Source organism: Haliotis cracherodii, unplaced genomic scaffold (assembly GCF_022045235.1).
Source record: "Haliotis cracherodii isolate W230 unplaced genomic scaffold, xgHalCrac1.p SCAF_26, whole genome shotgun sequence".
NCBI classification, from domain to species: Eukaryota; Metazoa; Mollusca; class Gastropoda; order Lepetellida; family Haliotidae; genus Haliotis; species Haliotis cracherodii.
In genome coordinates, this window is record NW_027266282.1 from 4,503,591 (window position 1) to 4,519,653 (window position 16,063).

At 40.1% G+C, this 16,063-nt stretch overlaps 1 protein-coding gene across 1 annotated transcript; it reads right to left on the reverse strand.

Moving 5' to 3' along the window:
• Positions 1–2,288: 2,288 nt before the first annotated feature.
• Positions 2,289–16,001, reverse strand: LOC139473062 (queuine tRNA-ribosyltransferase accessory subunit 2-like). The gene is made up of 12 exons (XM_071255572.1): positions 15,929–16,001; positions 14,236–14,382; positions 12,561–12,642; positions 11,435–11,498; positions 9,299–9,403; positions 7,587–7,757; positions 6,452–6,551; positions 6,183–6,271; positions 5,160–5,260; positions 4,051–4,182; positions 3,367–3,492; positions 2,289–2,394 (listed from the first exon to the last, which is right to left on the reverse strand). The coding sequence occupies exons 2-12, from the start codon at positions 14,366–14,368 to the stop codon at positions 2,289–2,291; spliced, it is 1,209 nt and encodes a 402-aa protein (XP_071111673.1). The 5' UTR covers positions 14,369–14,382; positions 15,929–16,001.
• Positions 16,002–16,063: the final 62 nt, after the last annotated feature.

Below are 16,063 nucleotides of genomic sequence, written 5' to 3' on the forward strand. Positions count from 1 at the left end.
TGACATTTGTCAAGCATTTATTTTAGTTTGTCTAGTTTACAAGATGATGTGTAATCATCAAGAATGTTGTTGAAGATTATGAAGTAAAGAGTTTATCAACAAGACTGTTACATGTGTTGTGTTTGATTACATGTATACTGTTTGAGTTTTGTTCTTCATCCACCATACTGTTGCTACAGTAATGACAAACGAAGAAACGATCTTCAGCAACCTTGTCGTAGGCGACTAACGGTATCAGGTGGTCAGGCTGTCTGACTTGGTTTATGCATGTCATCTTATCCATATTGTGTAGACAGATGCTTTGGGATATGATGACATGCATCCAAGTAAGCGAGGCTGACCACTCAATCACGTCATTTGCCTCTAGCGACAAGCATAGTCACCTCTTATGACAAGCATGGGTTGCTGAAGACTTATTCTAACCCGGATCTTCACGGGTAGTGTTATATTAAATGCTGCAAATATGAAAATAAAAGGCATCATCATCATCATCATCATCATCATGTTCTCAATTTAGGCCATTGATGTTGGGGAAAAAATATCTCCAATCTTAACCAAATGTTGTTTACATGAATGTTTGTTACCCAGCAATGTTCTGCTCAGTCTTATGGGTATGTCCTCTTCAGCCACTTCCATCAAAATGGAAAAGTTAATGTGAAGCATTATTTCAGCTAAAATCGAAAAAACCTAAATAGTTGAGTCTTGACCAGACAAGCCTATACTGTCCTCTTTCATCAAACAGACCACATTACAAAACCGATTAACAGCCATACTCTCCTTTTGTCATGACTAACATTTCACCTCATATTACATTCAAATACCATTTTTCCATGAATTTGGAATTTACTCGATTTTGATTGGTCAATCAGAGGCTATTAAATCACAATAAACCCCCTCTGATTGAAACAGCTGGTTTGACGGCCGCATCACCGCGGAAGCTTATATTCATAGAATAGTACTATTTTCAGTCAGTTTCGGTAGGCATATTTAAATAACTATATCTACAATTACAGGTTACAAAATGCACAGATGCCGTTACTACAATATTCAAAGGATGTGTGGCAATACATTTCGTGCAGAAAAACACGACAGAAATCAACAAAGGGAATGTATTTACGTTTTGGAGACAACAGAGGGCTTGAAATTTTGGCGCTTTTCTATATACGACTGTGACGTCATATGTTTTGCGTCACAATGAGAGATATGACGTCATAATGGTGACATGAGATGTAGAGCAAAAGCCTTGGGATGGCCACCTCATAGTAGCTTACCAAGTTGCCGTGCTTATATGCCTGCCATATGTTCGAGTGAAGTATTACGGAGTAAACAAACTGCTTGAGTATATACAGAACCATATTTTGTTCGGTGATTCCGTAATTCAGATCGATAACCCACTCAAAACATTGAACTCAACCCATGCCGCTTCACTCAGTATATAACACCAAAGAGTTCGCGTTTGATTTAGTCATGGTAGATTGGAGATAAACGCGTTCGGTTCCAAATTCAATTTAGCGGTGTTAAATCTACAGGTAACCTAGCTCTACATTGAAAACACAGTATGTTTATCTCCTAATTGAACATTGAAGCTACAGTGCTGTGGCACCACAAACAGCTCGGACCAAGCTACATGGCCTGTGATGACGTTTCTTTAATGCTGCAATCAGCAACATTCCAACTATATGAGTGGTCTAGTGGAGGAGTGTCCGCCTGGAGAGAGGAAGGTCCGGGGTTTGATCCCTGGCCGCGTCATACCAAAAGACGTTAAAAGATGGTACTTATTGTTACCCTGTCTGGCGCTCAGCATAAAGGGGCTAAAACAAGGACTGGTCGGCTCGGAGTCAGTATACTGTGTCGGAGTTGGATATCCAAGTTAAACTGCGGCATGATATCTCAGTGTGCTAGCACTATAAATCGGCATCAGTCCGGACTAGTGCAAGCGCATGCACGCACGCACGCACGCACACAATCCAGTGAGTGATATCATGAGCACTGATCTACACAATTAGGATACAAGGACATGCATCAACCAAGTCAGTGAGCCTGACCACCCGATCTCTTCAGTCGCCTGTTATGGACCAGATAATGCAGTGATTGATATTGTGAGCAACAATCCATGACATCTACCAAATCACCGAGCCTGTCAACCTGATCCAGTAAGTCGCCTCTTATGATTAGCATAGGTTGCAGGGGCCAATTCTTACCCACAGGGTCGTGATAATGCATCTACTTGATAATACACAATATGGAGACAAACAGACATAAAATTTATTGATAATTTGCAGTAGATATTATCTCTTCTGTTGGAGGATGAGAACTTTCAGAGATTCAAACATTCCTTCCTCCAGACTCTGCCTGATTGTCTTGAAGAACTGGAAGTAGTGGTGGAAGTTGTGGCTGAAACAAGATGATAAAAAGGCCTTGAACAAACATGTACTGTACTAAAATTTAACAACAGCCTTGTTCTGCTAATCCATCATGTGTCTGGGCTGATTTGAGTTAGGCAATACACACAATGTATGTTTGACAGAAGAGCTACCTGTATGTTGCCTGCAGATTTGATGGCGTTAAAGGTAAGTCAAGTCAACATAGCAACTCTACAGATTTTTTAAAATTCTTTAGGGCATACTTAATCACAATTGCTTGACCAAAAAAAAAAAATTAAATACATAAAACAGACGATATAAAATGACACAAGATCATCCCCCAAATGAAGAATTCCCCTAATGGAGGCTAAAACAGGTTCCCGGTGTTTGACGCGCTGCACAATTTCAATGATCATAATGATCGGGCCGACATCCAGTCTGCCTGCTTCTGTAATACATGGTCTTTCTTCTGTCTGCTCACCCATTTGATTACCGTGTCCACAACTTAGGTCACCTTAGTAACAATACTAAAGATGGCGTCAGTTGTTTACTCAGGGGATTCGCAAAAAAATAGCAATCATTTTTTTCGCTTTATTTGCCCTTTAAAATCGAATTTGAAACAGAACAGGCAGCTTGATGTTTCAATGTTATGACTAGCGCTGTTACATGTTCGGGTAACATAACATGGAAAACAGTATGTTTATGTACAGTCTACCATGACAAAAGTTGGAGAGAGAGTGAGTGAGTATGGTTTTATGCCGCTTTTAGCAATATTCCAGCAATATCACGTTGGGGGACACCAGAAATGGGCTTCACATATTTTGCCCACGAGGGAAATCGAACCAGGCCTTCGTCGTGACTAGCAAACGCTTAAACCACTAGGCTACCCCACCCCCCGGTACATGACAGCGGGTAAGAGAGAAGATGAGTCAGGCCCCATGGGTTGAGTCCAACGTTGATGATTTGAGACTCTCACACCAAAAACAGCACTCCACACACTCACATCATTAACAAGACGCCGGCCAGCAGCTCCGAGGTGTTGAGAAGATGGTTGATGTATGATCTGGTGAACTTCTGACATGTATAGCAGGCACAGCCCTTCAGTAGCGGTGAGAAGTCGTCATGGTAACTGAAACAATGCATGTGCACCATTCTGCATTAATCTTCAATAGAAACTTGATGTGAAAAGTTTTACAGAAATTCTGAAACAAGATGGTGGTGAAATGGGGTTTAACGTCGTGTCCATGTTTATTACACTTAGCGACATGAATGTGTGCGTGCGTGTGTGTGGCTGCTTGTAGCCCAGACTAGTGTCAATTTTGTAGTGCTAGCCCACAGAGATACCATGCCGCAGTTTAACATGAATACCCCACTCAGACACAGTATACTGACTCCGAACTGACCAGTCCTTGTTTTAACCCCGTAATATATGCCGAGTGCCAGGCAGGGTAACAACAAGTACTATCCATAAACATCTTTTGGTATACATCCAAACATTGAAAAAGTAAAAGTGACACAAATTCAGTGAAATCATGAAAGTAAGTTTCTACAGTGAAATCATGAAAGTAAGTTTCTACAGTGAAATCATAAAAGTTTCTACAGTGAAATCATGAAAGTAAGTTTCTACATTGAAATCATGAAAGTAAACTAGGTATTGTTATCTTGTCAAATATTCACAAGATCTTACACTTTGTCTTTCAAGGAGATCTCATATCCAGTACTTGTGACAGTGTCGCCCCTAGACTCGGGATGCACTGGTTGGTGGTGGTCGTACTGGAAGACCAATGCTCCTCCACGCTCCGTCACGGTGTAGGGGTAGCTGCCACAGAGAACATAAACATTCATACCACTCAACCACGTTGAAGAACACCCTTAAAAGGAAGGCTGTGTGTTGCAATACCCACCAGCCATGACAGATTAACTATAGTCACATGAACAAATGGGTTTTCTTTAACTTCTTTTGTGTAGTATATATTAAGGATATACAACAATATTGTTCCTTTCACGTATGATTGATCGTTGTTGCCAATACATTCATAATGCATATGCTTAGAATTAATGCAATGAGCTTAAAGTTTGTAAAGTAGGTCAGTAAACTAATTTGTTACAGCAATCTACCGCTGAACTTAAATACAGGAGTGATATTGGTTTGTTTGTTTGTTGTTTAACGCCACACACAGCAGTATTGCAGCTATTGCAGTATTGATGGTGGTCATGTAATTAGTATACACTGATATGCATCAACCAAAGCAGGGAGCTTGACCATCCGATCCTGTTAGTCGCCTCTTACGACAAGCACGGGTTGTTGAAGATTAATTCCAACCCAGACCTTCACTGGTCAGATACAATGTGTGACCTGGTTGAATGTCATCTTGCCCTGAAGGCGCTGATTGTTGCTCTTGCTATCAACCACTAGTCTGTCTGGTCGTGATGTGATAAGATGTAGGCAGCCATGGATCACAGGACTGATAAATTGTTGTCAGAGCCTACAGTCGGCAATACACTCATGGCTGTCTGTAGATAATCTAGTCTGGGCCAGGCAAACCAGTGGTTGATGGTATGAGCACCAATCACTGCTACAATGATAGACAATCAAGATCATCACTGTAAACACAGGCCTCACTTCAGTCAGATCATGTGTGGTACTCGAGTGAGTGAGTGAGTGAGTGAGTGAGTGAGTGAGTGAGTGAGTGAGTGAGTGAGTGAGTGAGTGAGTGAGTGAGTGAGTGAGTGAGTGAGTGAAACCCGGGTCATCTGTGTGACGATCGAACGCTTTAGCCACTAGACATAACTTACCAGCTATCAAAAACATCAATGCCAATTTGTATTGCACGAAGAACTTCATCCGGCGGCCATATTGACTGCATGAGCCTTGGTTTATCTTCTGGGAGATGGTTCTGTCAAGGGGGGTAACTTTAGATTTACTATTGCACTCTTTAGTCATAACATCTTTTGACCTAATTCACGATGCATGCACTGCTAAATATAACCACATGCAGTCACATGACTGCCGATCCTTACCTGGATTGTAACCACGTGATCAAAACTTGGTGATGTGTATCGCTAGCAAAATGGATAAATCTTGAAGAGCGCACTTTGCAATTTACGTCACTTCTATAGTTAATATTCCTTATTCCTTAGCTATTTTCGTTAGAAATAACTGCGATATTTCGTGATTCTATGTCAAGTGGCGTGGGCTGTGGTGGACCCAGGATACGTAACAAAGTAAATATACTGGGTACATTTACATTCCTCGGAATGTCCCAGGGTACATGTTGATAGTTTCAGGGTCTTGATAGGCACCATGTGGTGTTGACATGTAACCATAGTTACGACCCCAAGAGGTCCCTTCAGCCAAACCCTAAACCCAATCTTAATGAAGGATGCATGGGTTCCAGAGCCAAAACAAAAGGAAACCCACAAAGAACACAATTATTCCTTCAATACCTGTTATGGCGCTCATTTGCTTTGATGAAATTATAAAAAAATACAAAGATAAAAAATTCCAAAACATGAGAGTGTGCAATTGGCCACTTGATTGATTAATTAGGAAATACAAATGGTTCTTGGTCCATTGTCATGAAAACAAGAAAAATCCAAAATTCTTAAATAGCAAGAGGCACCATCTCTTGGCTAGACTGATATATCTGCCAAATTTGATCCAGAAATATTGAACTGTCTTTGAATTATGCTCCATGGAAACCAGAAAAATAAATATTTAAAAAAATTCCAAATGGCACTAGTTCATGGCTAGACTAGTATTTGTGTAACCTTGATAAAGAAATTTTGGACAGTCTTTGAGAAACAAAACTTGAATACCAGTGTTTTCTGTAATAGTTCTTCAATGTCGGACATCTTGAAAGTTTCTGATGAAGGCCCGAGGCTGTGAAATCCTTCAATTACGAAACCTGTGGAGAAGAAGACAGCAGGGGTGAAACTGGTAACAAACTTCTAAAACATCAACCCAACATGTAAACATCACTCCACATGTTAGCAGTTTATTTCTGCTTTGTCCATCAACAAACTCCCTGACAGACTGGCCTGACTACTACCGGCTCAGTGACCAATCAGCTGTTGTTCACACTGACCTGCAACCTTCCTGGCCGCAGTCTCCTTCGCTGACCGCTCTCTCTCACCACCATTCCAGCCTCCCTCAACCACCCCAAACACCTCAGTGTTCTTCAGCCTCTGCAAATACATAAATGTGGCACTAATTTACATGATGTTCGTTGCCATGTAATGTAAATAATTAAATTTATGCGTCACCAAATTAATGTGAATGCCAATCCCTAGACCAAAATGTTAAAATTAGTAAAATCTAAATATTTTTTACATTTGTATACTTATCCTTTTGACAAAGAAGACAAAGTTTGTGTGCACCTAGCGATGGTCCTTGATGAAGTAAAGAGGTTGTTTTCACTTACAGTCACGTGTTGCCAAACAGACATGTTGTGCCCTGTTTTGGACCTCAACTTTTGTTTTTATTTTTTGTGTTTTGCGCTATGCTTTCACGTTGATTTTCATCTGCGACAGGTGAGGTATACACTAACTTATTATTATGATCGCATTTGTGTAATAATATGTATGTTTTCCAAGTGAAAAGATATTTTCTTCCACGTGGCTCGTTGTTTTCCGCCATTTTGTAATTGCATTACGTTTATCTCCTATATTCACTGTCTTCTTTGTCGTAAGATACGCAGTAGATGCATTCAGGAGTAATGAAGGATAAGTAAAAAATTTAATGTGATCATTTGAGTTTAATACCTAAGCACTAAACAATAACATCAACATCATACCTCCATGTCAGAATGATGAGATCTGATTGGTCCACATGATCTTGATAAAATACTGTCTAACCCATTTTGGAAGATAATAAATTTCTCAGTGGGGGAATAAATCCCTTATACCCTGCCATGAGCAAGTCAGGCTGCACGTGGATTCTAAGAGGCAGAATAAATCCCTTATACCCTGCTTCAAAGCAAAAAGCCACACGCTTTTTCCGAGTCAATGAAAGTCATAGCACAAGTTAATCTCAGCTCAATCGAACAGCTGTTTTCTAAAACCCCATGTACCCCTCGTGATCCTGCTACAACTTATAGCATACCCCTCGAGATCAGTTGATAACATATGTTACAGTGAGAATACTGAGTCAGTGAGAAAAAGACTATATTCGACTAATCTCTACATGATCTCGTTGCAACTAATGTGATTACACAAACTAACCTCAGACTTGGACTGTTGTTCTAAAATTTGATCGAGGAAGGATAATGTTCTGTCTACGGATTTCACCGCCCGTTTCCGTGACGACTCGGCGTTTGTATCATGATCACTAAGAGCCTGACACCAGTCTGGCTGGACCGCTGACTGTATCTTTATATAGAGATCCACATCGACCTGAAACATGTGTCACTCGTTACATTATTTCTCTACCTTATTGTGACAGATGTGGTAGATTGGATATTAACATACATAACATGATTAATCATGATAACTGATTAATGGTTTTTGATGTTTGTTTGTTTGTTGTTTAATGCACACAGCAATATTCCAGCTATATGATGGTGGTCTGTAAATAATCAAATCTGGACCAGACAATCCAGTGATTGACATCCTGAGCATCAATCTATGCATTTGGTATACGATGACATGCATCAACCAAGTCACCAAACCTGTCCAACTGATCCCGTTAGTTGCCTCTTCTGACAAGCATAGTTGCCTCTTATGGCAGACATGGGTTGCTGAAGACCCCGGATCTAGCCCGCATCTTCACAGGTGTAAAACAACATGTACAAGGAGAACAGCATGATAATTTCTTAAGCTGTTATTTAAAATATACTACTCAAAAGAAGTTAGAGAACACCTAATTGTTTCATAAACTTCATAGAACTTTCCCAGAGAACATATGCAAGTCGCTGCTACATGTGGTCTGTGCAAAGTGCACAGGTCGAAAATCAGGTGAAGTTAAGTTGCCGATGATTCCTTGGAAAGGTAACTGTGTTTGGCAGCTTGGCACCTGAGAGTTTCTAGGGCTTCGGTCCTGCCCCATACTGAAGCACAGTAACACATGTGATGTCTCCGTGGGCAAGTGACTTTGTTCAAAATGTGCGTTTGTTCACCCAGCAGTGAATGGGTACCTGGTAGGATGAGGTGGCAATGTATCTGTTAACCTTCTAGTGCCTAACAGGCAGCTTAGGTGGTATACTCTCCAGGGAGCTGAGAATGATTCTTGAGTGTACTCTGAACAAGTGACCAGGGTAATAGCGCTTTGGGCATGCCCCTGAGTGGTGTGGAAATATACGCAATATAAACAGCCTATTATTATCATCATTATTCCATTACCTCACAAATACATCTGTCTTAATTGTTAAACTGCCCTCTTCTTCATTCATTTCTTATTGTGCAACCGCTTACCTAGCAACGCATCCCCTTTGTCAGCCATTTTCATTCTACATCCTCTTAAAGTTATCCCCCTTACACTGACCATACATGTATGGTAACACAAGTTACCTCCCCTGATACAATACTCTAGTTAATCTGTCTTGCCATGACAGATCAATGATAATAACATGAAAGAATTGGGTGTTCTTTAACTTCTTTGTAGTATACTTCATCACAGAGTTTATTAATTGATGTTTTCTCGAATACTATGAGTGAGTTTATTTTAACGCCACATTCAACAGAATTCAAGTTATATCCCAGAGTGTCAGCTTGATGTGGGAGGAAGGCCAGTGATGCAGGTCATAAATGTCAACCACACCTGCTGACAAACCTGGAAACATAATTGGGGGGATTCGAACCCACAATCATAGGTTCCTGGCATGCCCAAGGGACACAACTCTGCACACCACTAACATCACTATATACTATGAGAGAAAGCAGCATTCAACCCAAGTCCCGGAGGTAGTAATGTACATGTCAGTGCTGCCTGCACTTACCTTCATCTTGCCACCTTTAGTCCACACTGCGCTCCCACTCTTCTCGTTGTACCCTGAAGGAATCTCCACGTGTGTGTCATGCAGGGACGTGTAGACCAGGAACTCCTGAAAGAAACCAAGATGACATAAGTTGTTTGTTTGATTCTTGTTTAATGCTGCACTCATCAACGTTCAAGCTGTATGATGACGGTCTGTAAATAATCGTTGGGATATGATGACATACAAGTCACCGAGTCTGACCACCCAATCCTTCCTCTCGCGACCGGTATCGGTTGTTGGAGACATATTGTAATCTTGAATCCCCACAGGGATAAATGACTTACAGATCATCTTCTTGAGGCAAGGGAGTTAACCGACCATAAAAGTCCAGTTTTCAACCTCACCGAACTAGACTGGAATAATGGAGTACCGGTAATATGTTGGCTGGACTAACAAGTCTATGCATAGTCCAATCAAAATTGTGTAACGAAACAGACATCATGTGTTCAGTCAACTTGGCACCAACAGATATTTTCCAAATCTTTTCATGCTTTTAATCAAGATGCTCAAGAGATATAATGCACTTTGCTATGTAAGACCAATTTCATTATGAGCCACGAAATTCCAGCCTAGTTTGGCAAGGGTGGTAACTGGGCTTTCATAGTTTACTACCTTGCCTCTGGAAGATGTTCCAAGTTAACATGACTAACTTTTAAGGGTTTTAAGACCACAATATATAATTACTAGTTATTTTCAGCAAAATATTATTAATATGTTAGACCATGTAGACAGGGCCATTTTATTTTTCATATATATTTTATAAGAAAATCTGATAATTTATTATGGCGTAATGTCAGGATTGTAATAAGAAGGACTGGAATTTTATACTGAAAAATATTGGGAGATTGTTATTATTTATTAATGAAAACCCAAAGACATATGCTCATTTACGCATGTTTGATTGACCCATTCTGTTTTGTATCTCAGTCTGTATCCCAGTTCACCAGTGTTCAGGTAATTCCATGACAACTTAAATATCTGACATCTAGGGCTGGGACGAGTCCAAATATACTACCCAGGTACCCACCCCCACTATTACCCGACACTACGCGGGTACCCACTGTAGGTCTCAGGAGATGTCAGAATTTGAACATTTTTAGCATAGCCCTGGCAAAACATATTAAGATACATGCATTAAACAATCTGGTCATTCATACACTGAAGTTGAATTAAGTTAAACCTTTATTCAACCATATGAGAGATCAGAAGGAATGGCTGCACAGTCAGAAAGAAATGCGAACATTAGTGACTTGTATTGTAACCAAAGAGTTCTAGATAATTTTGGTCATTAAACAATAAATCATGTGACTAACCAAGGGTCCTGTAGTCCAAGTAGTCCTGTGGGTACCTGGGTCCTACTCAGGACCCACCCGACCCAGGTACCTGAGTTACCTGTCCCAGCCCTACTGACATCACAAACTTAACTGTACGGAATGAATTTCACCTGAGGAAAGAGTATTTATATACTCCGAAACCTTGTGTTCCTCAAAATAAAGAAGTTGACATCCATAAATTCTCTTCCTTATGTGTATCACTTCTAAATGCCATTCAAAAACTTGATAAGTATCAGAGCTCAAGATAAGCTTTTGGTGCTGTGGGTATTTTACCCATGCATTTTAAAATCATTGGGTATCAGTAATTCTATCTGGGTATTCAAATTTCTGTTACCCACTAGTTTTTACACATGTGGGTATCTAAGTTAAATATTTAAAAACACCATTCATCTAGTCCCTGCATATTGGTGTCGTGTGGGTTTAAGAGCTTTATAGGACTCAAAAATACCACGATACTTCCACAAGAAAGTGTGATGGCAAATGATCATGATGTAAGGATGACGGAATGCCCGTTTATAATTTCAAAGTAAGTTGCGGATTTGCTTATCAAATACGCGGGGTTACTTCACAATATTTTGATGATACACACAAGTTTATTTTTGTAGCGTATCTGTAATGTTCGTTGCATATTTGATATGCTTGGATTTTATTTTACTGCATATTTCTGCATTTCTGATGCGTATTTTACGCAGATACGCAGCTTATCTGGAGCTCCATAAGTATGATTACTTAACCAAAGGTGTCACCTTGTACACAACTTTACCTGCATAGCTGAAAACTTGGCCATCCCTTGACCGTATTCCTGAAGTGCTTCATAGTGCTCAGCGCTGGAATCAGAAGGTGGTTTATGTCTATCAGTATTTAATGTTTGAAAAGTAATTTTGAAATCTTTTTCCACTGGAGGCAGGGATGGAGATTAGCGCCAGCCAGCTGGCTCGGACCAGTGTTGTTAATGTGAAGGTATCCTCAGAATTAAGTAGGGACAAGATATATGGAAGAACAACTTCTTTATCAAGCAAGTAATCACCCTTTGTGATGAAGTCGCCTCTTACGACAAGCATAGTCACCATTTACGGCAAGCATGGGTTGCTGAAGACCTTTTCTACCCCGGATCTTCACAACTTTATCATGCTTATCTCACATGGAGGAGATCTACTTGATAAAATACAATGTATGAAGGGAAATAAATTTCTCAGGGGATGATAAATCCGTTATACCCCGCCATGAACAATACAGGAAACATGGATTTCTGATAGGTATAATAAATCCCTTATACCTCCTTCGAAGCAAAAACCACACGCTTTTTTACGAGTCAATGAAAATCATGTGACAGCAGAAGCTAACCTCCTCTCAATCGAACAGCTGTTTTCTATCAATTTTGAGTTTGTTTTTAATTCTTTTACAATGTCATATGAAACCATATTGATAAGATAAATTTGTTGTAGCAGAATCACTTGGGGTACATACGTTTTATGCGTCCCTCGCTAGGTTTTATACCACTCGCCTCCGGATCGTGGCATGAAACCTAATGCAGGATGCATAAAACTCCTTGTACCACGAGTGACTCTGCTACAAGTTATATTAACCCAGTGAAAGTCAGCAAGCCTGACCAGTGCACGCCCAATCCCAGTAGTCGCCACTTACGACAAGCTTGGGTTGCTGAAGACCAATTTTAACCTGCATCTTCACGAGGCCCACACTTCGGGAATCCCCTCTCCTACTTATTGGAGACCTCAAAAATTTATTGAGCAAGAAGACATTGTATAAAAGTAGTTCATGTCAGGTGACCTCATTTGTACATATACAGGGTCAAGTTACCAAGTGTATCGGACTGGTTCATCACATCAATAACTCCATCCATTATATGAATAAATAAAATAAGTACTTACATCATGCTGACAGCCATATTGGCAACTGGCGGCAGATCCTGTATCTTGTGTAGCATGTCTCGGGTTAGATGGGGAGCACTGCCTGTAACAGTAACATCACATTAGGGCTCATCTTCTTGAGTCAAGGGAGTTAAAAGACTATAAAGTCCAGTTACCACCCTTGCCGAATTAGACTGTAATTATGGAGTTATTTTTGCGCTGGACACCGAGTTGGCAGTACACATGCTTTGAAATGCTGTAACAAACCGAAATCTGCACTGGAGTTTACGTACTGGATGTCGATGTTGATTTGGACTATGCACAGCCAGAATATAAGTCCATAATTCCAGCCTAGTTCGCCAAAGGTGGAAACTGTTCATTGTCAGGGCTTCACCATGTTCGTTGTCAGGGTTTCACTGTGCTATTGTCGGTGTTTCACCATGTTCATTGTCAGTGTTTCACCATGTTCATTGTCAGGACTATACCATGTTCATTGTCAGTGTTTCACCATGTTCATTGTCAGGTTTCACCATGTTCATTGTCAGGGCTTCACTGTGTTCATTGTCAGGGTTTCACCATGTTCATTGTCAGGGTTTCACCAGGTTCACTGTCAGGGTTTCACCATGTCAACTGTCAGGATTTCACCATGTTCACTGTCAGGATTTCACAATGTTCACTGTCAGGGTTTCACTATGTTCACTGTCAAGATTTCACCATGTTCACTGTCAGGGTTTCACCATGTTCATTGTCAGGGTTTCACTGTGTTCATTGTCAGTGTTTCACTGTGTTCATTGTCAGGGTTTCACTGTGTTCATTGTCAGGGTTTCACCATGTTCATTGTCAGGGTTTCACTGTGTCAGGGTTTCACTGTGTTCATTGTCAGTGTTTCACTGTGTTCATTGTCAGGGTTTCACTATGTTCACTGTCAGGGTTTCACTATGTTCACTGTCAGGGTTTCACCAGGTTCACTGTCAGGATTTCACCATGTTCACTGTCAGGATTTCACCATGTTCACTGTCAGGATTTCACCATGTTCACTGTCAGGGTTTCACTATGTTCACTGTCAGGGTTTTGCCATGTCAACTGTCAGGGTTTTGCCATGTTCATTGGCGGGGTTTCACCATGCTCACTGTCAGGATTTCGACATGTTCATTGAACTACAACTTCTAACTGGGACAAGAAAGAAGGTTATTGGTGGGGCTGTTGCTTCACCTTTTATTTTAATTTCTGTTATTATTATATTCTGTGATCGCTGTATTGCAATGTGGTTACCGTATCGGATGACATTAACTATGTAACGTTAGTATCAGACATTGTGTAAAGACCAATACGTGTTCTGATTCCTGGGTACTTGAAGACTTGACCATATTAAGGCTAAAAAAATAATAGTCTTGGTTCTCAGGCACTGCCCGCATCATCGATACATACCGTGAAAGATAAATCGAGAACATTGCAGAGAGCTGTTGGGTGAGGTGAGGTGAGGTGAAATGGGGTTCAGCGTCGCGTCCAAGATTATTGCACTTATATAACGACGTACATGCACGTTCGTGCGTGTGTGTGTGTGTGTGTCTGTGTGTATACTTGTCCGGACTGATGCCGATTTATAGTGCTAGCCCACTGAGATACCATGCTGCAGTTTTACATGAATACCCGACTCAGACACAGCTGTGACAGGAACTATACTATCTATACTCACCTCCCCTGGTGTACAACATACAAGTGGGTGTTTCCACAGTCTTCTTGGATGGTCCAATGTTCTCAATCTTACCCAAACGACAACTGCCATTTGTAACACTTTTCACTACAAATTTCATTATCCTTTTCTTCATATATCAACTTGTTTCTGAAAACAAAAGCTTTCTGTTTAAATCATGTTAAATAGAAGTAGCTAAATCATCTTATCTTTGAAAGTATTTTTTGTTGGGAGGGGTTGCTGCAGATGGAAGATGTGTTAGTTCAGGGGTAATTCTATTTAATTAATAAGTTAAGGCTTGTTGTTATAACTGTAGGGGTTATGTGATGGAGGGGTTTTTGGAGGATACTTATATTCGGTTTCAGGTGATTATTATCATGATTATGCTGGAATCAATTAACTTAAAGGGAAACACTGCTCCAACTTTGAAAGTATTAAAATATAGATCAGCCTTTTCTTCACAGAATGAAAATTTGCTTATTACGGACTATAATTTTGCTTGGTGTGATTGGCGCTATTCTCGCTGTGCTGTGTGAAGCGACACCTATCGGCATATCAAAGAATGATATAAGACAAAGGTTATAGGCCATGTAGGCCCTACAATGAACAGCTGCAGCCTGATTACCTGAGAAAACTCAACAGAGTTCATCACGTGATTACTGTCACTTTATCATTATATCTGCGTTGACCAATCAAAAGTGAGAATTCTTCGAAACACTGGAAAGAAATACAAATGCCAGTTTAGTGAACATGTGGTGGTGCAACTGCAACGTACGTTGTCATTTGGTTGTGTTTTCTTCAGAATATGAATTATGGATTTATTATTTGATGGATATAACGAACCCATGAGGTATGTAAAGACTTAAGTGATCTTTTAATGTATGTTTTTAGGATGTGAATATGACAGAAGAAAAATTCTATGTATGATACGGTTTTTTTTTATTATTTCCATACTTGTGTATGAATATACTAGTAATTGTGATCATTAGCATGATTGGGCCTAACCAGCTGCTAACCTAAGTTATATTTGCCAAACGCATACCAAAATATTATATATATTTTTTAGGCGAGTCGGATTTAAGGCGAGTCGGGTGCAACTTGATTATGCGGGCTAACTAAAACGATGCCGGCTAGACAGCAAAGAGTTGGAACATTGTTTCCCTTCATACAACTATTTACACATGTTTAATGTTTATATCAACAATCGGGCGGTCGGGTAGCCTAGTGGTTAAAGCGTTCGCTCGTCACGCCGAAGGCCCGGGTTCGATTCCCGACATGGGTACAATGTGTGAAGCCCATTTCTGGTGTCCCACGCCGTGATATTGCTGGAATATTGCTAAAGCGGCGTAAAACCATACTCACCCACTAATTTTTATCAACAATCAAGTTGTTGCAGTAATGGTTGTTTCAAACATATTTCTTTCACAAAATGTGTGAATCTGGATCGTTAACAAGTAAAGACTTATATCCATAAGGCTCCAGATGTCAAACAGTGTCGTCAATTACAGTAAACAGTATAGTAAGACTTTGCAGCCTTCCTACGTACATGGCCTGCTCGTCACAAACCAGGCTGATAGTGAGACAAAATATTGTTTTCATTTCTATATAATTTTAACGAATTTGAAATCTATTTTCTATACTATCAGACATGTATTTTTGTGTTTCGATTAAACTTAATTAAAAAAAAGAGACTTACCCTAAGGTTGTAAAAAACGTAAACAGTTCAACATAACAAACAATACCGGTATACACGTGAAATCAAAATCCGGAAGTGTAAGGGAGCAGTCAATATACTAGAATAAAATATGATCTTTAAAGTATTTCTTTTGCA